The 23,717-nt window shown below is 40.2% G+C and overlaps 1 protein-coding gene across 1 annotated transcript in view; it reads left to right on the top strand.

The window, feature by feature from the left end:
• The window catches only part of PIK3AP1 (phosphoinositide-3-kinase adaptor protein 1), a 176,000-nt gene that overhangs the window by 49,227 nt on the left and 103,056 nt on the right, over positions 1–23,717 (top strand). Inside the window, exons 4-8 of the mRNA XM_069753376.1 lie at positions 301–445; positions 5,425–5,567; positions 7,152–7,284; positions 14,109–14,305; positions 22,371–22,557. Coding sequence (XP_069609477.1) covers positions 301–445; positions 5,425–5,567; positions 7,152–7,284; positions 14,109–14,305; positions 22,371–22,557 — 805 coding nt within the window. The remainder of the gene's footprint in view (positions 1–300; positions 446–5,424; positions 5,568–7,151; positions 7,285–14,108; positions 14,306–22,370; positions 22,558–23,717) is intronic.

The raw sequence follows: 23,717 nt of genomic DNA, 5'->3' as shown, positions 1-23,717 counted from the left end.
TCACTGCCCTTGACACACATTATCACTCTCAGCACTATATGTGCTGGAGTTTGCTTCTGGGCTTACATCACTGAGAACAACCACCTCCGTGATGCATATCTCCCATCAATGATGTGTCCACTGGCCATCTTACAGGTTTTTAAATTAATTTTTTGGAGCAAATGACAGATGACAGTTCACTGATCTGTTAAAAAAGCGACCGTTCCAATAATGATACAGGAGGCTGAACGTAACATGATCATAAGACAACAACTTGAACTCTTTCATTTCACCTATAACCTTGATAAATGTGTTTTACAGGTTAAGACACAAATATACCTAATTTTTAAGTGCAAATTGGACAGTCGGATTAAAAATGAGGTCCATTTTACCCCTCTGAACGGTCGTTCTACATGTCTGCCTGCAACTTTGCAAAATGAATACATGTTATCAGTGGATGCTCCAGGTAAGATTTATTTTTTAACTCTTAAACGGATGCTTCAATACATTTAGCATTGACAAATTATTTTATCAATCGGCTATTTTATGAGAAGAATGTATGACATTTTTTTCTAAATTATTAGGCCATGTATAAAGTGTGAAGAAGATAACTTATTCTAGAAATTTGCCTAGAATATGACAGAAATAAAGATGTTTTACCTGCCAGTTAAGATAAGCAAGTACTTAGATAGCTAATCACTGAGGTGCAAATTTAAAAGACCTTTGATCTATATGAATTCCACAAGCAAGGGAAAAATCGACAGCGTGCAACATCGGTGATAACGTATCAAGCAGAGTTTATTGTGCCAAATACATAACACTTATGTTTCAACCCATTACGGGTCTGTGGCCTGTATGAATTCCAGGGAACTTCTCACTACATGGTGCCTGTGGTTTGTGACTATAAACACATGTCGTGTTATAGAGTACACATAGCTTTATCTTTGGGTGGTGGCCATTTTTACATGCCTTTACCAGGCATGCCTTTACCAAATGCTTGCCGATTGCAGATTCAGTCTTCCCAGACTGGTGAAGGTGTTCTGATCTGGTGGTTTAGGAACAACATGAGACAAGCTCTGAAGGAGGTGGTATCTGTACTGACCGCAAACCCTGAACCTAGCAGCGCAACTAAAAATAGCCGTGGGGGGTACCTGACGCTCCCTAGACCCCTCGGCACAGCCTAAGATCTAACTTCCCCTAAAGATGGAAACAGGAAACCTATCTTGCCTCAGAGAAAATCCCCAAAGGAAAGATAGCCCCCCACAAATATTTACGGTGAGAGGAGGGGAAAATAACATACGCAGAAATGAAATCAGATTTTAGCATAGGAGGCCAGTCTAGCTTGATAGATAGGACAGGAAAGGATACTGTGTGGTCAGTATAAAAACTACAAAACAATCCACACTGAGTTTACAAAATCTCCACACCTGACTAAAGGTGTGGAGGGTAAATCTGCTTCCCAGAGCTTCCAGCTAACAGAAAAAATCCATACTGACAAGCTGGACAAATATAAAATGCACAGAACAATAAGTCCACAACATGTGGACTGAAATGAGCAAAGCCAGAACTTATCTTTGCAGAACTGGTCAGGAAACCAGGAGAATCCAAGCAGAGATGTGAATCCAGCCAGGAAACATTGACAAGTGGCACAGGCTGAAGAAAGAGCCAGACTTAAATAGCGGACGATAAGTGGAGGCAGCTGATGACAGCTAACTCCAAGGAGCAGCCATACCACTAGAAACCACAAGAGGGAGCCCAAGAGCAGAACTCACAAAAGTGCCACTTACAACCACCGGAGGGAGCCCAAGAGCGGAATTCACAACATGAAGGGCTACAATTTTGTTTCTGGTGTTCTTCCACGGCTCTTTGGTCTTCCTCATAGTGGAGTTTGGAGTGTGACTGTTTGAGGTTGTGGACAGGTGTCTTTTATACTGATAACAAGCTCAAACAGGTGCCATTACTACAGGTAGTAAGTGGAGGACAGAGGAGCCTCTTAAAGAAGAAGTTACAGATCTGTGAGAGCCAGAAATCTTGCATTGTTTTAGGTGACCAAATACTTACTTTCCACCATAATTTGAAAAATAAATCTTGCCAAATCAGACAAGGTGATTTTCTGGATTTGTTTTCTCAATTTTGGCTCTCATAGTTGTGGTCTAATTCCTTTGCACTTTTACAGTTTTATATAACTTTTTTTTTACTAACAAATATTAATAAACACGTTTGAGATTATTTTTACTTTATTCATTATCCAATAACATAATATTGTAGTAGATGCAAGCAACAAACTTGATCAATAAAACTGTTTTTACATGCACCCACGTACCAAGCGATGGGTTTTAAAATATGCATTTTAAATCAGATTTGTCACCAGATTTCACAATACAACTGCAAACTTTATTGAATAGAACTCCAAGATCTAAAAAGACTGGAGTACTTACATGGATTTTCACACTCAGTCTCCTCCCACTTAACCTGATTGACAAGCTCCTCAGTGCCCTACCTGCCTGCTGCTGTAAATCACGGCCTAACTAGGCTGACTGACAAGCTCCTCAGTGCCCTACCTGCCTGCTGCTGTAAATCTCAGCCTAACTAGGCTGACTGACAAGCTCCTCAGTGCCCTACCTGCCTGCTGCTGTAAAGTTCGGCCTAACTAGGCAGACTGACAAGCTCCTCAGTGCCCTTCCTGCCTGCTGCTGTAAATCTCGGCCTAACTAGGCTGACTGAGAAGCTCCTCAGTGCCCTTCCTGCCTGCTGCTGTAAAGTTCGGCCTAACTAGGCAGACTGACAAGCTCCTCAGTGCCCTTCCTGCCTGCTGCTGTAAATCTCGGCCTAACTAGGCAGACTGACAAGCTCCTCAGTGCCCTTCCTGCCTGCTGCTGTAAATCTTGGCCTAACTAGGCAGAATGACAAGCTCCTCAGTGCCCTTCCTGCCTGCTGCTGTAAAGTTCGGCTTAACTAGGCAGACTGACAAGCTCCTCAGTGCCCTTCCTGCCTGCTGCTGTAAATCTCGGCCTAACTAGGCAGAATGACAAGCTCCTCAGTGCCCCTCCTGCCTGCTGCTGTAAATCTCAGCCTAACTAGGTTGACTGACAAGCTCCTCAGTGCCCCTCCTGCCTGCTGCTGTAAATCTTGGCCTAACTAGGCTGATTGACAAGCTTCTTAGTACCCCCCATGCTGCTGCTGAATCCCACCCACCTCACCTGATTGATAAACTCTTAAGCCTCTCAGTGACCTCCTTGCTGCTGCTGCCGAAATCTCACATTGTTTAGTACAGGCCGCCTGCAGCTGTCAGTCCCACTGTGTTGGTGGAGAATCTTCTGTAAAACGCCAGCGATGTTTTCCCAGAAACATTTTGCATGGTGTCCTTTTTGCATCGACTTTGCCACTGGTGTCCTTTTTTTAACTGTATATATAGACTAGTGAAGGCCTGAAGAATGGTCAGGTTACTTTTAGCCACATCAGAGCTTTTGAAGCCTGAAGAGGCTAAAAGAAGCTGGAAATGACTGAACATATGCTCAGCAAGAGGATCTGACATTGCAGAGTATATGAGCATTCTTTTTAGCAGTTTTATGCATTTTTTTAAGTGGATTTCAAGTGGAATCTGACAGAAAAGGTCATCATGTGCACCGACCCTAATATTACACCACCTATTGGTTTACTCATTCTTAGACCAATTTTTTTAAGCTATACTCCTTTCCAGTTAAGCTACATTCTCCCCCCAATAAAGCTACATTCCTTTTGTTGAGGGAGGTGCAAAAGGCTGACAGTTTCTGCCAAACTTAGATTGCAATCACTTTAGTAAATCTACCCTAATATTAGTCTTGCCCAAATTCTTATTTTACCAGATCTTTGTCCTCTGACTTTCTCAGCACATAAATACTCAACTCCTAAATTTCTCTGCAGAATATGGCATCGGGTATTTGGAAATTCAGTTTGGATGTCTCACATACATTTGATTTCACACTGATCTGTCAGCATTTATCTACTTTTAATGGGCAAAGTTTGTGAATGTACAACTGCTTTATGTTATTCATTGATAGGAAAACAAATTAACCTTTGAGAAATACTAGAGAACTGGAAAAAGGAAGAGATTAAACGTGCTCATCGAGGGGTCAGAAAACTTAAATACAGTTATTTCCAGTCTCTACTGTTCAAAACTGAACAAATAGAGAGATGGAGAATCTAATAACAAAAATTACAATGTCTCTTCTCTCTGGGTATGAGGTCCCAATACATCACAATGAAAGGAGTGGAGGAACAAGACAACCATTGCTTTCATCTTTTTGTTGGAAAGAAAAATGTGGTATAATTTGTAAGATGATCTCCACCTGGTTTCCAGTACTTGCTTCTTTGGGTAACATGTGGACATCTGTATACACACTTCTTAAAGCCTTAAAGGGGACCTGTCGCCAGGTCAAATGTGCTCCGCTTTTGCTCATATTTTATTCCCGCTGCCCCACTTCCATTTCTTTACTTTCTAAATCTGTCAAATGGTTCGCTGGATACGGCCCTTTTTATTTAGTGTGCCCACTATGCTAATCTTTATGGTCTTTACTAAGAGGGTGGTGCTCACAGGACTTCCTGGGGGTGTGACTTTAGTGTGTACCACATTATCACGCCCACTTCGTAAAAACCACAAAAATGATCATATTGGGTGCACTACTGTATATAAATAGGCTCATATCTCTGGAATCTCATGTGGATTTAACAAAAAATGCAATACTGCGTTGAGCAGAGGGAATAAGAGCAAAAATTGCCTAATTTTGACCTCTTTAGTTAGTTGTTTAAACAATGTAACATGAAATAAACAGGTTTCATTTCCTTCCTTCATTTCATGATCGTAACTTAAAGCAGCGTCGGTCATATAGAAACCGCCCATTGAAGCATGTAATATGCCTGTATTACATGAGTAGTTTAATTTCCACCTGAAAAGAATGCCCGACATCATTATTGCTGATATACTACTATTGACATATCATCTGTCTGTATTGCGATTCCATATTACTGACGGTTACCGATGAGCGTGTATGAAACCGCATCCTAGTAAAATTTCTAATCCATTATTCCGCCATCTTTCGGCTCTGAGAGAGGCACGCGGGCCACATTCAGCTCCCAAACCCCTCACAGTAGTGGCAACCAAAGCCCCCATTACATGCATAATGATAATGAAAGATTTTCCATAGAAATCACCCCGAAGCAGTATACCAAGCTCCATGGGTTCCCACTATACCCCATCCAGAACTGTTCTTCTGTGCAGGGCTACTCACAAAATTCACCATTTTGAGATGTGCTCGTCATACCTATTTGTTAGACCTGGAGCTAATGCACTAAGCTTGCAGACAGCCGTGCGCCACATATCATGCCATATGTGGCTTCCAAAGCTACAGGTTGGAGACCCCTGTTCTAATGCATCCTTAATCCTTAATGAACTATTGTTCTTCATAGATCTGCCATCTGGATTGGTATTTTTGAAAGTCTATTCTGGAACTCTGGTTATGTGTGAAGCCAAAATCTCCTACTTCACTGACATGGAAGAAATTAGTAATTTACTCGACAACGCATCTAATCCCGTTGAATTTATGTGTCAGGTGAGAAAATAATTCAGAAAATGCATATTCATAACAAATGTATCAGGCTAAATCTGCTTTCACACTGCTGAAAGGGTGTACATACTTCAGCCTTTTTTTTTTGTGTCTTTGTAATTTAGCTTTTTTTATATTATTTTGGAATCGAGGCAAAATTGCAACTTTTTCTTAATGTTGCAGTGTATCCGCCATTACGGAAGTATTACTGAGAACGCATGTCCTGTATGTATCACAGAGGAACAATGGAAAAGTCATCTGTGAGAAGCAGAACATTTTCTATCCAAATTAAATACTTTTTTGTTACCGCGTGAAGTCCCTTATTCACAAACCTATTGAATGTAATGGGAGAGGCTTGAAAATGGTACCAAAGTACCAAGGTAGTGCATTTTGCAATTTTTTGTTAACGAACAGATGGCAAATTTGCATTTGGCTATTGTGTTTAGCCTGAGTTCTGTCTTATCTACACTCGGTTAGCACTTGTATGGGAAAGTTTTCCATTGGAATATGTTCTTAAAGCTAAAGTGAAATGAAAATGGTTGTCCCCTGTTCTGTCTTCAGGAACGCACTGCTCCCCTGCCTCCTGGCGTGCTACTTCCTAGTGAAAGTGCACTCCTGATGATTGCTTGTTCAGGCCTTTAGCATCGTTGGATGGCTGGTCTGAACTGTGCACTCCCAGATTCTGCAGGTAGAGGCAGCTTTGTCTCTGCAACATCAGAAGAGCACAGGGACACTGATGCTGGCCGAATTCAGAGAAGTTCTTGCTAGTAGAGATGAGAGAACCAGAACTTAAAAGTTTGTTGCGTTCGTACTGGAAAGTTAGTGTCCAGTGATAAACGCCGAACATGGACTTCTCCCCGAAGTCCATGTGCAATGTTTGGAGTTCCGGGGTAAGTCTATTGCAGGGCGAGAGACAAAAATGTGGGTCCCTATTGTTTTCAATGGGGCTCGGGTTTTGGTTCAAGTTCGTGTACAGTTCTGGTAGAAGAACCAGAACTTACACTAGTCGCTTATCTCTACTTTCTAGCTGTATAGCAAAGAGCTTGAAAGCCCTGAACTCCCTGCTGAGAAGATCAGCCACCATTTACAGACTGCAGTAGTGTCTAAGAGCCGTAAACCATAGAATTATAATTCTCTCTCTTCTGGAAACAGAGAGGATTTTTTAAAGCGTTTTCTGGGACTTTACCATTGATGGCCTATCCTTAGTATAGGTCATCAGTGTCTGATCGGCGGCGGCTCAACAACAGCCCTGCAAAGCAACAGTGCTAACCATTGAGTCACCGTTTTTTTTCCATTTAAGAATGTGAGACAACCCCTTTAAGGTCATGAAAAGTCTTTTCTACAGACTTGCAGTCAGATACATTACCATAAATGTATGTTATTATTATCACATTTTTATAATTTTATGAGTGGGCATGAATCAGGTAATGGAAAGGAGAAGTTATTGAGAACTCAGATTCTTTGTGGCTCCTCTCCTTGTGCCATTGGAAAATTACACTTTTCTGTTTAGTTAAGCAGATGCTTTCCATTATCTTTTTATCCAGATTGGGTCTTTTTCTTGAATACTATATACAGCATATGTTTTTACAGGCATTTAAAATTATGCCATATGACAGAGATTTACTTGACAAAACATTGACAGAATCACTAAAGAACAACATTCCTGCCAGTGGGCTACACCTCTTTGGAATTAACCAGATAGAAGAAGAGAACGTGGATGCAAGTGAGTAAACACTTAGTGTATTAAGTCTCTAAAGTCATGTAAGGCGTCTCTAAATATTCTGCTACCACCGGGTAATAGGACCTATGTATGGACTTATTCAACTCATCTGGAGACAAGATTGAACTCTTCTTATTTTTACTCCATCCACCTTTTTGATTACTGAAAACACAAAGCTAAAATACTGGCATGCACATATATGCAAAGTCTAGTGTCCTGTATCATTTCCATTATTTGCAGTTTATTATATTGTCTTTATATATATATATATATACAGTATAGACCAAAAGTTTGGACACACCTTCTCCGGTGACTACCTCTTGAAGCTCATCAAGAGAATGCCAAGAGTGTGCAAAGCAGTCATCAAACCAAAAGGTGGCTACTTTGAAGAACCTAGAATATAAGACATAATTTCAGTAGTTTCACACTTTTTTGTTAAGTATATAATTCCACATGTGTTAATTCATAGTTTTGATGCTTTGAGTGTGAATTTACAATTTTCATAGTCATGAAGATACAGAAAAATCTTTAAATGAGAAGGTGTGTCCAAACTTTTGGTCTGTACTGAATGTATATATATATATATATATATATATATATATATGTATATATATATATATATATATATATAATACTGCCTTGAAAAAGTGTTCATATCCTGTGAACTTTTCCATGTTACACCCATAAGCTTGAATGGGATTTTAAGTGATATATCAACACAAAGTAGCAAGTATTTGTGAAGGGTAAAGGAAATGATACACAATGTTCTAATTATTTTAAAAATATACAACAGAAAATTGTGACGTGCATTTGTATTCAGTCCCTTGTAGTCTGATACCCCTAAATATAATTTTGATCAATTGCCTCCAGAAGTTACATAATTATGATTAGTAAATTGAGTTTACCTGGGTGTAATTTATTCTCATTATAAATACAGCTGTTCTGTGAAGGCCTCAGAAGTTTGCTTGAGAACATTAGGGACACCATCATGAAAACCAAAGAACACACCAGACAGGTCAGGGATAAATATGTGAGTAACAGAAGGACGTGTGCACAACAACAGAAAGGTGCTCGGGTAGGTTCCCAAACCGTAATCAAACAAAACAGAACCCGGCACTCAACTTTGCGGTGAGGTTAAAGGTGGATTTATTCAATCCCAGTATGTGACAAGACATTTCGGTTGCAACCAGAGACCTTCATCAATTACATACAAATGGATGAATTATATTGAATAAGAAATGGCTGTGCAGGCCTGCAGAGGAAAAGATGTATTGGAGATAAAATAAAGTGGATAGTAGATATAAAGAAGTCATCTGAATGAGGTGGATGCAGCTTGTATCGTGGCTGCTACCGCCGAGTCCACAGCTGCATCCACCTCATTCAGATGACTTCTTTATATCTACTATCCACTTTATTGTATCTCTGATACATCTTTTCCTCTGCAGGCCTGCACAGCCATTTCTTATTCAATATAACTCATCCCTATGTATGTAATTGATGAAGGTCTCTGGTTGCAACCGAAATGTCTTGTCACATACTGGGATTGAATAAATCCACCTTTAACCTCACCGCAAAGTTGAGTGCCGGGTTCTGTTTTGTTTGAGGGATAAATATGTGAACACGAGTAAAGCAGAATTAGGTTAAATAGCCCAAGCTCATCTCAGAGAGAACTGTTCAGTCTATCATCCAAAAATGGAAAGGATATGGTACAACTGGAAACCTACCACGACATGGCGGTCCATCTAAATTGACATTCCAAGCAAGGATAGCACTCATTAGAGAAGCAGTCAAGAGGCCCATGGTCACTCAGGAGCAGCTGCAGAGATCCACAGCTTAGGCAGGAGAATCTGTCCACAGGACAACTATAAGGCCACATCCACATGGTCAGTATTCGGTCACTATTTTACATAAGTATTTGTAAGCCAAAATCAGAGAGTGAAACAATCAAAAGGAAAGTATAATACAAACACGTCACCACTTCTGCATTTTATACCCACTCCTGGATTTGACTTACAAATACTGATGTAAAATACTGACCAAATACTGAATGTTTAAACGCAGACTTAGTCATATACTCCAGGAATCTGGTATTTATGGGAGAGTGGCAAAGAGAAAGCCATTTTTGAAAGCAAGACCTAAAGAATTCCATTTTTCAGTTTGCAAACAACCATGTAGTGGACACAACCAGCATGTGATAATAACAAATAATTGTTGTGAGCATATTATAATACATATGGGAAACCTAATCAAATTAATATAAACATAAATATATCGCCCATAATATCAATGTGGACTAAAGCTGGACCAACTGCAGTATATAAACTATGAATAGGAAAAAAGCACAAGAAACACAGTCCTAAAGTCCAAGATGGTATAGTCAATATGCAAAATTTTTCTTGGTAATCAAAAAATGGTAAAAAAAAAGGGGCTAAAATGTACACATAGAGACAGCATCCATGGGAAAGAGCCGGTAGAACCACACTGAAAATAAGTAAGTAATATAACATAATAGAATTCTATTGGATAATGCCCATAGTAAGCAAATAATTATTATGGCAAGAGTCCCAGAGGCGCAAACAGTATCACATAGTGGTATAAAACTTCACACAAATAACTTACAGAGTGCAACAGCAGGAACCCGCGTGGTCCACCAGCCCACCCCGACGTTCGTTTCGGAGAAAAAACTCCTTCTTCAGTGCGCCAACCATAAACTTACTGCCAGAGCTACAATGAAAGGGTTTAGATCAAAGTATAGTCATGTGTCTGAAAGGCCCAGTTAAAATTGAGACCTACATCCCATTGAGTATCGATGGCACAGCTTGAAAATTGCTGCTCAGAGACGCCTCCATCCAATCTAACTGAGTTAGAACTAGTTTGCAAAGAAGAATAAGATCAAATTTTGACCTGTGGATGTGCAAACCTGGTAGCGACATACCCCAAAAGACTTGCAGCAGTTATTGCAGCGAAAGGTGGTCTTACAAAGTATTGACTCAGGAGGCTAAATACAAATGCCCATCACAATTTTCAGATTTGCATTTTTAAAATATTGTAAAAACCATGTCAAATTTCTTTTACACTTCACAAATACTTGCTACTATGTGTTGGTATATAACATAAAATCCCAACAAAATATATTTAAGTTTGTGGGTGTAACATAAAAAAATGTGGAAAAGCTCAGGAGGTATGAATACTTTTCCAAGACACTGTATTTACAAGACAATAGCAAAAACTAAAATAATCACAAAATTATTTTGGTACCGTATTTTCAATTTCACAGGGTTGCTTTTAAAGGGTTTGCCCACTGATGGACAACCTCTGCTTAAATGTTAAAGTGGTCCAGATAAAGTAAAAAGAAGAAAAAAATACTTTCGTCCCGTTCCAGCGATGTGAATGTGTTCTTTGTTTGTTTTGTTTGTTTTTTATATCTAGGGAATGTTAGCATGTAATAAGGGGCTGTCCAGTAGTGGATCTCCCTGTTACAGTCAGTTTATGGTAGTTTTGCATGATTAAATAATAAATTACAACCTAAATACCCTAAAACCCATATAGAACAAAATATACAGTATATCTATAGCTTACATTAAAATAATAAGGAACTTACAGGCATCAATTTAAGTTTGGACACTATTTACCAGTTGCCATAACATGTGCTGGCTGTATAGTATATTAATTTATTTACAAATGTGACATTCTAATAAAAATAAAAGTATGGTATCATGTGAAAACATTCTAATGCCTAAACATCAGACGTATCCATCAGGTTTCCGTCTATTCTGGGTGCTATAGCAGGAGTGATTCCTTTTGATTTTGTGCATTTCATAAGAAAGTATTTTTCACAGCCCTTTCTTTTTTTCCCCTCTGGCACATTAATTTATATTGCTTTTTAGAGCAATATGACATTTAATAGTGTTTTTTGTCTGCATGGATTATATGACAGATGGAGGTGTTCAATATGCATGATGCTCTTATGCACTATTTTGAATATATACATATATATTTTTTTATTATTTAAAATTTTGAGATCTGCAAATTAATTTCAAGAGTCAATTATTAATTAACTTTAACGACACATTTACTTGTGAAAATGTTTATCATATCTTAAAGCTAGTTTTCACTTTCAATATTTCACAGATTAACACCACACCGCATAGTAGTTTTTCTGACATGCTTTGCATTTCATAGCTATATGATACATAGCTTTCTGATGATTGACATACTTGAGACCAGAAGAGTGTATATATACAGCTCTGGCAATAATTAAGAGACCACTGCAAAGTTTTCAGCTTGTCTGATTTTTCTCTTTATAGCTATATTTTTGAGTAAAATGTAAATTGTTCTTTGATTCTATAAACTACTGACAACATGTCTTTGAAGTTCCAAGCAATACATTTTGTATTTATTTTCTGAAAATGAGAAATAGTCAAAATAACAAAAAAATGAATCGCTTGCAGACCTCAAATAATGCAAAAAAAAATGTTCATAATCATTTAGAAACAACAATACTAATGTTTTAACTCAGGAAGAGTTCAGAAATCAATATTTTGTGGAATAACCATGATTTTTAATCACAGCTGTCATGCCACTCCTGGTACAAAAATTTAAGCAGTTCTTCTTTGTTTGATAGCTTGTGACTATCCATCTTCCTCTTGATTACATTCAAGAGGTTTTCAATGGGCTTCAGGTTTAGAGAAAGGCTGTACTGTGTCTAATCTGACAAACTGCTGATAGTGGCATAGGTTTCGAGAACGATAAGCAGTTTATTTGTTTGCAACTGAAGACAATTAAAATCCCAGGGCTGGTAGGCTGGCCATGACAGGGATTTGATGTGGTGGTCCTTCATCCACACCTTTATTGACCTAGCTGTGTGGCATGGCGCATTGTCCTGCTGGAAAAAAAAACAGTCCTCACAGTTGGGGAACATTGCCTGAGCAGAAGGAATCAACTGTTTTTTTCCAGGATAACCTTGTATGCGGCTTGATTCATATGTCCTTCGCAAAGAACAACCTGCCCAATTCCAGCCTTGCTGAAGCATCCCCAGATCATCACCGATCCTCCACCAAATTTCACAGTGGGTGCAAGACACTGTGGCTTGTACGCCTCTCCAGGTTTCCATCTAACCATTAGACGACCACGTGTTGATCTGGGGATGCTTCAGCAAGGATGGAATTGGGCAGGTTAATCTTTGCAAAGGACGTATCAATCAAGCCGCATACAAGATTATCCTGGAAAAACAGTTGATTTCTTCTGCTCAGGCAATGTTCCCCAACTCTGAGGACTGTTTTTCCATCAGGACAATGCGCCATGCCTCACAGCTAGGTCAATAAAGGTGTGGATGAAGGAGCACCACACCAAATCCCTGTCATGGGCAGCCCAATCTCCAGACCTGAACCCCATTGAAAACCTCTGGAATGTAATCAAGAGGAAGATGGATAGTCACAAGCCATCAAACAAAGAAGAACTGCTTCCATTTTGTATCAGAAGTGGCATAAGGTCACCCAGAAGCAGTGTGAAAGTCTGGTGGAAAGCATGCCAAGACATATGAAAGCTGGGATTAAAAATCATGGTTATTCCATAAAATATTGATTTCTGAACTCTTCCTGAGTTAAAACATATTAGCATTGTTGTTTCTAAATGATTATGAACTTGTTTGTTTTTTTTTTGCATTATTTGAGGTCAAGCAAATGCAAGCGATGCATTTTTTTTATTTTGACCATTTCTCATTTTCAGAAAATAAATACAAAATGTATTGCTTGGAGATTCGGATACATGTTCTCAGTAGTTTATAGAATAAAAGAACAATTTACATTTTACTCAAAAATATACAGTACCTATAAAGAGAAAAATCAGACAAACTCAAAATGTTGCAGTGGTCTCTTAATTTTTGCCAGAGCTGTATATACCGTATATCTTAACAGGAAGTGTTTCTTTAATGTGGCCAAATACACTACAATGGGATACAAGCTGCTTTGTAGCCCTATAGGCTGTGTTTCATTTTTCTCATTGTCCACATAACAGAAACATTAATCTGCGGCATTCTACAAAAAATTGTCACCATTCACACCAGTCCTTGTCCTCAATTAGACTTACAATTCATTTTCCCTATCTCAGATACACATACTATGTCCATTTTTAGGAAACCAATGTTTTTCTTGATCCATGCAAGCATGGAGAGAACATAGAAGCTACATGTAGATGTTGTCCTTAGTTGGATGTGAACCTAAAGATCCATACATATTAGGGTACAGTTGCTGATCTTATGTGTCTGCAGCCCCCTGACTCTTTCCCGATAGATGATTTTGCGTATATTGAGTTGTAACACCAAAGACACTTGTTCTCCTAGTAGGTAAGCCACAGTGACTCAAGGCACATTGATTCAAGCTGAGAATTAGCGAAGAAGAAATCACTCTCGTTCCTAACTATCGGTGAATGAAAACAAGCCACCCCTCAAAAGAGCAAATCACAATGGTGGCAAAAAATGATTACTGTCGGCAGCACATCACACTATGTAAAAAAGGGAATGTGCTGCCGAGAACATGATACTGTACGATGAAGGATTGTGGTAACATTCATTCTTTTTATTGCTAGTTTTCATAGTCCTGGGGCTAATCAATATCATATCTATTGATCTTTGCTGTTAGTTGGCTGTGATCGGCCCTTCTAAGTGAACCATTGTATTGCACGCTTCTATATGTATTAAGGATTCTAGAGAGAAAGCTTTTGGCCAAAATAGCATACAGCAAAATGAGTACCACAAAGCAAACTACTGAGCCACTATGCTATTTGTAAACTGCTATGGATAAAAAAAAAATATATGTATTTTTTTTCAGACCATCGAGATGAAGAATTGCCAACACTTTTGCACTTCTCTGCAAAATATGGTTTAAAAAATTTGACAGCTCTCCTCCTCACTTGCCCTGGATCTTTACAAGCTTACAGCGTAGCTAACAAAAATGGGGACTTTCCAAACAACATAGCAGAAAAATATGGCTACATGGACTTACGGCAATTCATAGATGAATATGTGGTGAGCAATCAGCATCTTTTACTTCTTTCTGAGCATAAGATTTTTTTTTTAAATTATTAATTATTATTAAGAGTGTCAAGTCGCAAATATAGTTATCACGCTAAATCAGATGGCGGATGCGACATTGATGAGACATTATTATGCCGGAGTCAGATGAATGTAGTTTATTCTTGCTTTACATGTAGACACTGATTTATTATTTAATATAGCAAATAATAATTCTACAATCTGTGCACAATATGGGACATCCCGATGCTGCCAGGGCAGTAACCCTGTAATAATCTGATGCATTATACGCTGTGGGAAAAGTTGTGTATCAAACCCATAACTATTACCATAGATTCTGTTAATAATTGGGTTATACCCAACTTTCTGTTTCTTGGGGGGAATCAGACACTGATCCTGGGGACATATACACAACATCACTTAATTTATTTTTAATAGAACTATTGGTTATAGCCAAGTACAGCACTTGGGTATCTCCAGCAGTCCCATAGATAATAAACGGGGCAGACACAGCCATTGCTCCATTCTAGTAGAACATTTCAGAGCCAGATTTTCAAGATACTCGAAGGTCCCAGCGGTCAGGTAGGCGATAGCTTGCCCAATTGGCAATAATCTGATAACCTTCAAAAAGAACCTGAAGACTCATCTCTTCCGACAAGCCTACAGCCTGCAGTGATCCTCAACCTACTGAACAGCCGCACAGCCAGCTCTTCCCTCTCCTAGTGTATCCTCACCCACCCCCTGCAGACTGTGAGCCCTCGCGGGCAGGGTCCTCCCTCCTTATGTACTCGTGTGCCTTGTTATCTGCTCATGTTTAATGTATTTGTCTATATTTGCCCGTATTCACATGTAAAGCGCCATGGAATAAATGGCGCTATAAAAATGTATAATAATAATAATAATAATAATAAAGGGAAGGTTTTTGATAAGTAGTCTGAAGACTGCATGATATAGAGTCTAAGGGTACCGTCACACTATACGATTTACCTACGATCACGACCAGCGATATGACCTGGCCGTGATCGTAGGTAAATCGTAGTGTAGTCGCTGGGGAGCTGTCACACAGACAGCTCTCCAGCGACCAACGATGCCGAGGTCCCTGGGTAACCAGGGTAAACATCGGGTAACTAAGCGCAGGACCGCGCTTAGTTACCCGATGTTTACCCTGGTTACAAGCGTTAAACTAAAAAAAAAAAAACAGCACATACTTACATTCTGGTGTCCGTCAGGTCCCTTGCCGTCTGCTTCCCGCACTCACTGACTGCCGGCCGTAAAGTGAAAGTGAAAGCACAGCCGCTGTGCTCTGCTTTCACTTTACGGCCGGCAGTCACAGTGCGGGAAGCAGACGGCAAGGGACCTGACGGACACCAGAATGTAAGTATGTGCTGTTTGTTTTTTTTTAGTTTAACGCTTGTAACCAGGGTAAACATCGGGTAACTAAGCGCGGTCCTGCGTTTAGTTACCCGATGTTTACCCCGGTTACAAGCGAACGCATCGCTGGATCGCATCGCTAGATCGCTAGATCGGTGTCACACACACCGATCTAGCGATGACAGCGGGAGATCCAGCGATGAAAGAAAGTTCCAAACGATCTGCTACGACGTACGATTCTCAGCAGGATCCCTGATCGCTGCTGCGTGTCAGACACAGCGATATCGTAACGATATCGCTGGAACGTCACGAATCGTACCGTCGTAGCGATCGAAATGTTATAGTGTGACGGTACTCTGTGACATATTTCAGTGATGTGTCACTTATTAGACGGTGTGCTGTTTCACAATAAAGGTTTTATCACTAGGAGATAATTACTGCCAAGATCACAGTGCACACAACCCCTGGTCAAACCACGCCCCCTCCTCTGATAAGCAGCTTACTGTCAATATACTGTGTACACAGAAATCTGTGGTGTGGGCAAGATTAGGTTTCTGAGCTCTGCTACACCCAAGAACTCAGATTGTGTCAGAGATGCTGCATCCAGTAAACTAAGTGATACATCGTTGGAATCAGGGTCTCTGCTTCTACATTATGCTGCTCTCAGATGAGGTAGCAAAATACTGCTGACAGGTTCCCTTTAAGTAAGATTCTAGCCATAAATTTCACTCATCTCTATATTTTTCTATTTTAACTTTACCGTCTTAGCGTTGGTAGTTAAAGCAATGTAGAACAGGTCCTGTACAGTATAACATAACATAAAAAAGTATAAAGTAACATATTATGAACAAACTGTATGTTGTTTGACTGGTATCTCTGCAATCACAACTCTTTAAGCTGCAGGTGCTGAAAGGGAAAGGTTTTATTGAATCGCCTACTGAATCAACATATTCACGTAGTGACCAACAAAAGAACTCACTACTCACTGTATTATGTGACGCATTGTACAGTCAGGCGAGCAGTGAGAGGCTCAGCACCTGGTCACAATGTATCACGAGGTGTCATGTAAGAACGTGCACTGGATGGTAGTAATGAGTGATTATGTAGGCTGTTATATGAATGAGTGGAATGAGGATATATTGTCTATGTATGATGGGGATCTGTCTGGTACTATTGATTGAGCGTTGTTCTATGCCAGCGCTTAGAGCCCCGCTGCTTGGAGGAAATTATCGTTATTCTCCCCGGCAGTGTTTAGCGTTCGGTTATGGGGGGGCAGCAGCATCGCGGTTTCATTCACCACACTGTATATAGAGAACGGCGGCTGTAATCGCGCCCCCAGCACTGACCGACAGCAGGTTCTGCATTAGGGCCCGTAGGGTCCCACGCCCCATGAAGAAGCAGAACGAAACACTCTATGGGGCGCAAGGACAGTTGATCCAGACTGACCGTTTCCAGTATATTCCATTTCCCGGGCACTATGACACACTGATCTTTGTCACTCTGCTCATTGTTAGCACTATTAGATACGATCCACACTTTGTGTATATGGTTTACTGATATCTATTATTCTGTTTCCTGCTTTCTTCTCCCTGGCTACTGTGCCAACATACTTTACTTCTACGGGCTCTCTACCTTGATAAACTATGTCTCGTGTTCTCTGATGCAGGCAGCTGTGTACACACAATGGCAGGATAAAATTATAATATGATTTTCATATGTTATATTGCCATCATCTTTTTAGCAAAATTGTAAATTGTTAATTGCAATTTTTCCTGATCAATTTATGTCCTCCTATTCTGAGTAAAACTTTGCTTTTGAACATGTTTGTACTTTTTATGTACTTAAATAAAATTTGTTTTAATTACCGTATTATATTGGGATTTTTTGTATCACCTTTTTCTTCCTGGGTTTCATCATCTGGGATATTAGCTTATTATATTTATTTTTGGGCGTTAGCCCTGTTACTGTCAGTGGGTCAGCACTAAGGATTTTGTTTGTACATGTACTCATCTGAGAGCAGCATAATGTAGAGTCAGAGTCCCTGATTCCAGCGATATATAAATTATTTAACTGGGTGCAGTAGTTGTGACACAATCAGAGTTCTTAGATGTAGCAGAAGCTGCCGCCGCCAGCACCACAGCTTTCTCTGTACATGGTCCATTGGCAGTGAGCTGCTTATCAGAGGAGAGGGTGTGGTCAGACCACTTGGCATGAGGAAGCTAGTCTGGCAGTGATTATATCCTGGTGATAAAACACTCATTGCATGGAAACAATAGCACACAGCCTAATAAATGGCACATCCCTGAAATCCATGTCTCAGCTGCTACATTATGCTCAGATTACATAGTAAAACCCACTGACAGATTCTTTTTAACTGGAGAAAGGGATTGTGATTCAACTTTTTATATTTATTTGTTAGTCCCCTTTGGGGACTTGAATCTGCGATCAGCTTATAATTTCTACTATTTACAACAATACGGGAGGCACTCATTCGACCTCCTGCTGTCATAGCAACCCATCTGTTTCTTGGTTTAGTGTCTGGCGGAGGAGTGGGAGAATGGATGCCTGAATTAACCTACGGGCTGAATTGCAGCACTTAATTCTTCAGTGGTTGACAGAGGCATCTAAAGGGTTAAGAGTAGAGGCAGATGTCAGCTATATAACATAGCCGGCATCTGCCCATTCTTGTTCAAAATGTTTTTATTAAGAATTTTCAAATATTATGGGGAGAGCACACGTGAAAAAAGGAAAGGCATGGGGAATCAAGGAACAAACAGGAAAATATGTAAGGGAGAGACGGACGCATTGTAAAACATACAGTATAAGGATCAAGTGCATCAGCTCCTGATCCCGCTCCAAAGTCCCTGACACCTCTCCGTGACTTAATGGCAAATCATAGGGGGTTAAGGTGCTAATCTACTGGCTCAAAAAAAAACTGCAACAAATGTTGTCATTAATATTTCACGTGATTCCCGGTTAAAGGATTTTAGCCTAAAATACAGATTTGATCCTTAGAGAAAAAACAAAAATCAAAATGAGCATAGACTCTACAACAAGTAAATACATGTAAATAACATGGAGTACTTAGTTAATGCTATTCTGATCAAAAAAGTATAAAAGCTATCCCACCATGACAAGGTGTGTCCAACCGGACGGTCCGAACCTGTCTAGTATTAAAACCTCACCATGTGTCATACGACTTCAATATGAATAAGGGTCTTGGACTTGAAAAAGACCCTATAAGATACTTGACGTTCGTATTCTGATGTACAACTCAATGTGTTTCCCCCTCTTGTATCGGGGGTTCATCAAGGGATCGGTGTAAGAAGAAACAATTGCTATGAATGCTATCACTTCCTTCTGAGGGGAGAATGCCTTCATAGCAATTGTTTCTTCTTACGCCGATCCCCTGATGAACCGCTGATACTAGAGGGGGGAGACATCAGAATACGAACAATAAGTACCTTATAGACATCATTCATATGTCCTTCATGGACTATCAACTATGAGATTTGATTATGTTCCTGTGTTTTAATATGCATGTCTTGGGACATATCTATTTTTTTTAATTGTTTTAGGCCATTGAGCAAGTGCAATATACCTTTATATGTTCCCTAAGGATTACACAGGATCAAAACTCAGAAATGATCTAGTCTGTGTATATTGAACAGTGCTCACAATACTAACTGTTTGGTTAATAAGGTGAATGTGATATACTTACAATTATTTGACCAATAAGACATAGGTAATGTAGTCACAATCTTGGATAGGATTATCTCCCTGTATGTATTTTTAATGTTACCATTTGGGTCACATATACCTGTTTGCTGTTATTTGATAGTTCATGGTGGCGCTACTTCTCTGTAGGGTATAACAGGATTATTGAGGACAGGCCAACGTTGAGCGGGGGCAACATATCGCTCTTTAGGGTGCCAACCTCCATGACAAGGGACGGAAAAATTAGGGCCAGAATCCCTCATCTGTGTGACCCACCCATGCTTTGCAAAGCCCCCGTTTTTACCATTTATTAATTAAAGTTGTTGTAAATAGCAGAAGGGTGTTTTTTAAGTTTTTCTGATCCGTATGGGATATGTTTAGTTGTTTGACTAATGTTTTTCAGACCAGGATGGAGCCCCGAATAAGACACCCATCCATGGGAAGCGATGCAGATGGATTAGTTAGCTCAGAAAGTGGGGTCACGACTCCTGTTTGTACAGAGTGCAACAAAAACTACAGCAAAACCAAAAACCTGAGCCGCACTACAAGCTGTTATACATGCAAAATGTAAGAGCTCTTTAATGTGCAAAAAATACCAGCTTATGGCCCAGCTCAGGTTTTTGGTTTCACTTAGATCCTTGAGTAATTTCATAAGTTTGCTATATCTTATAAATATTTTTTGACACTTTCGTGTTAGCTTCTCAGAAACTAACAATATTATTTCACTTTGCTTGATTTGCTTGTGACTTGGATGGCAGACAGGGCCGGACTGGGACTAAAATTCAGCCCTGGCATTTGAAGTTACACAGGCCAACTTGTCACATGGTGACTGTATAATATCTTTGTACACTTGTAGGCAGGGCCGGTTTTAGGCAAAGTGGGGCCCTAGGCAAAGTTTAAAATGGGGCCCCAAATGCTAACATATTGCACATCACACAAAAGCATTTCGGTTGTATTTACATGCTCTGATCTCAGGCCGCTAAATGAGTTTGATCGACAATACTGAAGTTGTTCAACACTTGTTTCCCGGCCTCTTTCCACCAGCTGAGGAATAATGATAGGACAGAACGATCACTAATAGATCACTAACAGATCACCATACAGTATCATGTTATCAACAGCACATCTACAGTTTACGCTGGCGATGCGCTGCTGAGAACAAGGATTTTTGTTCCAGCAAAAACAATCTGAATATGCAGCATTTAAACTTGTTTAGTAAAATACACCCCATAGTCCTCCATATATTATAATGTGCACCACAGTCCTCCATATAGTATAATACACTCCCTATAGTCCTCCATATATTAAAATACACTGCTCAGTCCTCCACATAGTATATTACACTCCTCATAGTCCTCCATATAGTATAATACACTCCTCATAGTGCTCCATATAGCATATTACACTCCTCATAGTCCTTCATACAGCATAATACACTCCTGATAGTGCTCCATATAGTATAATGCTCCGCCATAGTCATCCATGTAGTACAATTCACTTCCCATAGTATAATGCACCCCATAGTTCTTCATATAGTATAACGTATTCCCCATAGTCCTCAATACAGTATAATGCAGCCCACATATAGTATAATGCAGCCACCCCATAGAATATAATGCAGCCCCCCTCATAGTTTAATGCAGCCCCCTCATAGAGTATGATGCAATCACCTCTCAAAGAATATAAATATAATACAGCCCCCATAGAATATAATGCAGCCCCGAATAGAATATAATACAGCCCACCTCCCCACAGAATATAATGCAGCCCCATCAAAGAGTATGATGCAATCATCCCTCATAAAATCTAATACAGCCCCCCATAGAATATAATACAGCCCACCTCCCCATAATATATAATGTAGCCCCCCATATTATATAACACAGCCTCCCCCATAGAATATAATATACCCCATAGTATATAACACAGCCTCCCCATAGAATATAATATACCCCCACAATAGTATATAACACAGCCACATAGTATATAACACGGCCTCCCCCATAGAATACAATATACCCCCATAGTATATAGCAAAGCCTGCATAGTATATAGCACAACTCGCATAGTATATAGCACAACCCGCATAGTATATAGCACAACCCGCATAGTATATAGCACAACCTGCATAGTATATAGCACAACTCGCATAGCATGTAGCACAACCCATATTGCAGATAACACAGCCCACGTAGTAGTATACAGCACAGTCCACATAGTAGTATATAGCACAGCCCACATAGTAGTATATAGCACAGCCCACATAGTAGTATATAGCACAGTCCACATAGTAGTATACAGCACAGCCCACATAGTAGTATATAGCACAGCCCACACAGTAGTATATAGCACAGCCCACACAGTAGTATATAGCACAGCCCACATAGTAGTATACAGCACAGCCCACATAGTAGTATACAGCCCAGCCCACATAGTAGTATACAGCACAGCCCACACAATAGTATATAGCACAGCCCACATAGTAGTATACAGCACAGCCCGCATCTCTCCTCTGCCCCCCAACCCCGAGAATGGCCCCACAGTCCACTAAAACTCTTCACCTCTCCTCGTGCCCGCGTTGCTCCCTGCTCCTGTCTCGGTGGCTGCCACTGCACTGCCTGGGACACAGTGAGTGTGCGCGCACCCGCAGTGTCAGAGGCAGAGCGGGGAACGATGGGAGAGGGAGCGACAGCAGACGCTCTCTCCTCCATCATTTCATTCAACTGTACCGGCGTCATAGACGATGGTATAGTTGAATGCAGCGGTGGCGCTGGTGGGGGGGCTGAGTTGGCGCACAGCAGCCAACTACTGGCACCGGCCCTTCTGGCATTTGCCAGAACTGCCCAATGGCCAGTCCGGCCCTGATGGCAGATGTGAACACAGCCTCACTTTTGTAAGCAAATATGAATGTGAAACATTTTAATAAGGTAGTTCACTGTGTGTTAATATTTCATTATTTTATGTAATAAAGGAAACTGCAGACTTGCTGAGAAGTCATATTAAGGAGGAACTAAGGCATGATGATGAAAATGAAAATACATATGAGTCGATGGCAAACCTGTCTGCTGATCTGCTGATGAAATATACGATGCAGCCTGACACGGAGATATATCTACCTATGAAAGGTGCAGTCGGTGAACATGACCCTGATGAAACCTGTAAGTGCTTTATGCATTTTAAAACACATGAAAAAAACAAATAAAAAAAGCAATAAATCTTAGATGGTCAAGACTGTTTTTATAGATTTTTCAATATATACACTATAGACTTTAAAGTGGTTGTACCTACCAAGTTTGGACGTTATTCCCTATCAGTACAATAGGGGCTATCTTCCCGATCACTGGAGGGCTGACCGCTTGGACCAACACTGATTCTGAAAATGCAGGTCTAGATAGCCCGGTCTGGATGGAACGGAACTTTGGCATGGCACCTCTGCTCCATTTGTATCCTATGAGACTGTTAATAACTGAGCGCTGTATTCATCTGTCTCCAGAAGTCCCATAGTGAAAGAATGGAACAGAGATGCCCATGCCCAGCCTCCACCAAATTCACATGGGATCTTCAGTGCCCCATTCTCTAGACTAGTGAGGGTCCTAGTGATTGCCTGTCAGTAGTGATCTTGTTGCGCCTTGCAATGGATTTACAAACTAATATATTGATACCGGAAGGAGGTACTTAAAGGGGTTGGCCGGCCTTAGACTACAAGTCTACAGCCACTCTATGTGACTGCAAACTTGTGAATCCTCACACTGCGCGCACAGGGAGCAGGTAGTCATGTGACTGCTAGTATGTGATTTGCAAACTTCCGGCCACATTCCAAATAGACTGTGTCCGGCCTCGCATTGAGCAAGGTGACGCCCATCTAGTCGGCATGTGACAGCATGTATGCTAATCACATACTTGCAGTCACATGCTCGCTGCTCCCAGTGCCGACACTGAAGGATCTTCACAATGCATAGTGTTCGCAATGTGAGAATTCACAAGTCTGCAGTCACATAGAGTGACAGCAGACTTGCAGCTTAAGGGCGGACAACCATTTTAAAAGAAAAGCTGGAAATACTGTAAGTGATACCATAGAGATGGAAAAACTCAACGATGACACTCAGGAAGACAAGATTGGTTGCTACAGAGAGTTTTCCATTGAGATGATTTTGATAAATGAGGTCCATGACTAATATACTACATTACACATGAAAATGAGGACATTTTGTTTTCACAGGGAAAAAAATGCAAACAAAAAGTGTAAAACACACACAAAAACAAACTTGTTTTCAGAAGCATGTTTCTTTAAATCTTCTTTAAGATCACAGTAAGTTAC

Source organism: Ranitomeya imitator, chromosome 2 (assembly GCF_032444005.1).
Source record: "Ranitomeya imitator isolate aRanImi1 chromosome 2, aRanImi1.pri, whole genome shotgun sequence".
Lineage (NCBI taxonomy): Eukaryota > Metazoa > Chordata > Amphibia > Anura > Dendrobatidae > Ranitomeya > Ranitomeya imitator.
This window is presented reverse-complemented; position numbering and strand designations above follow the sequence as displayed.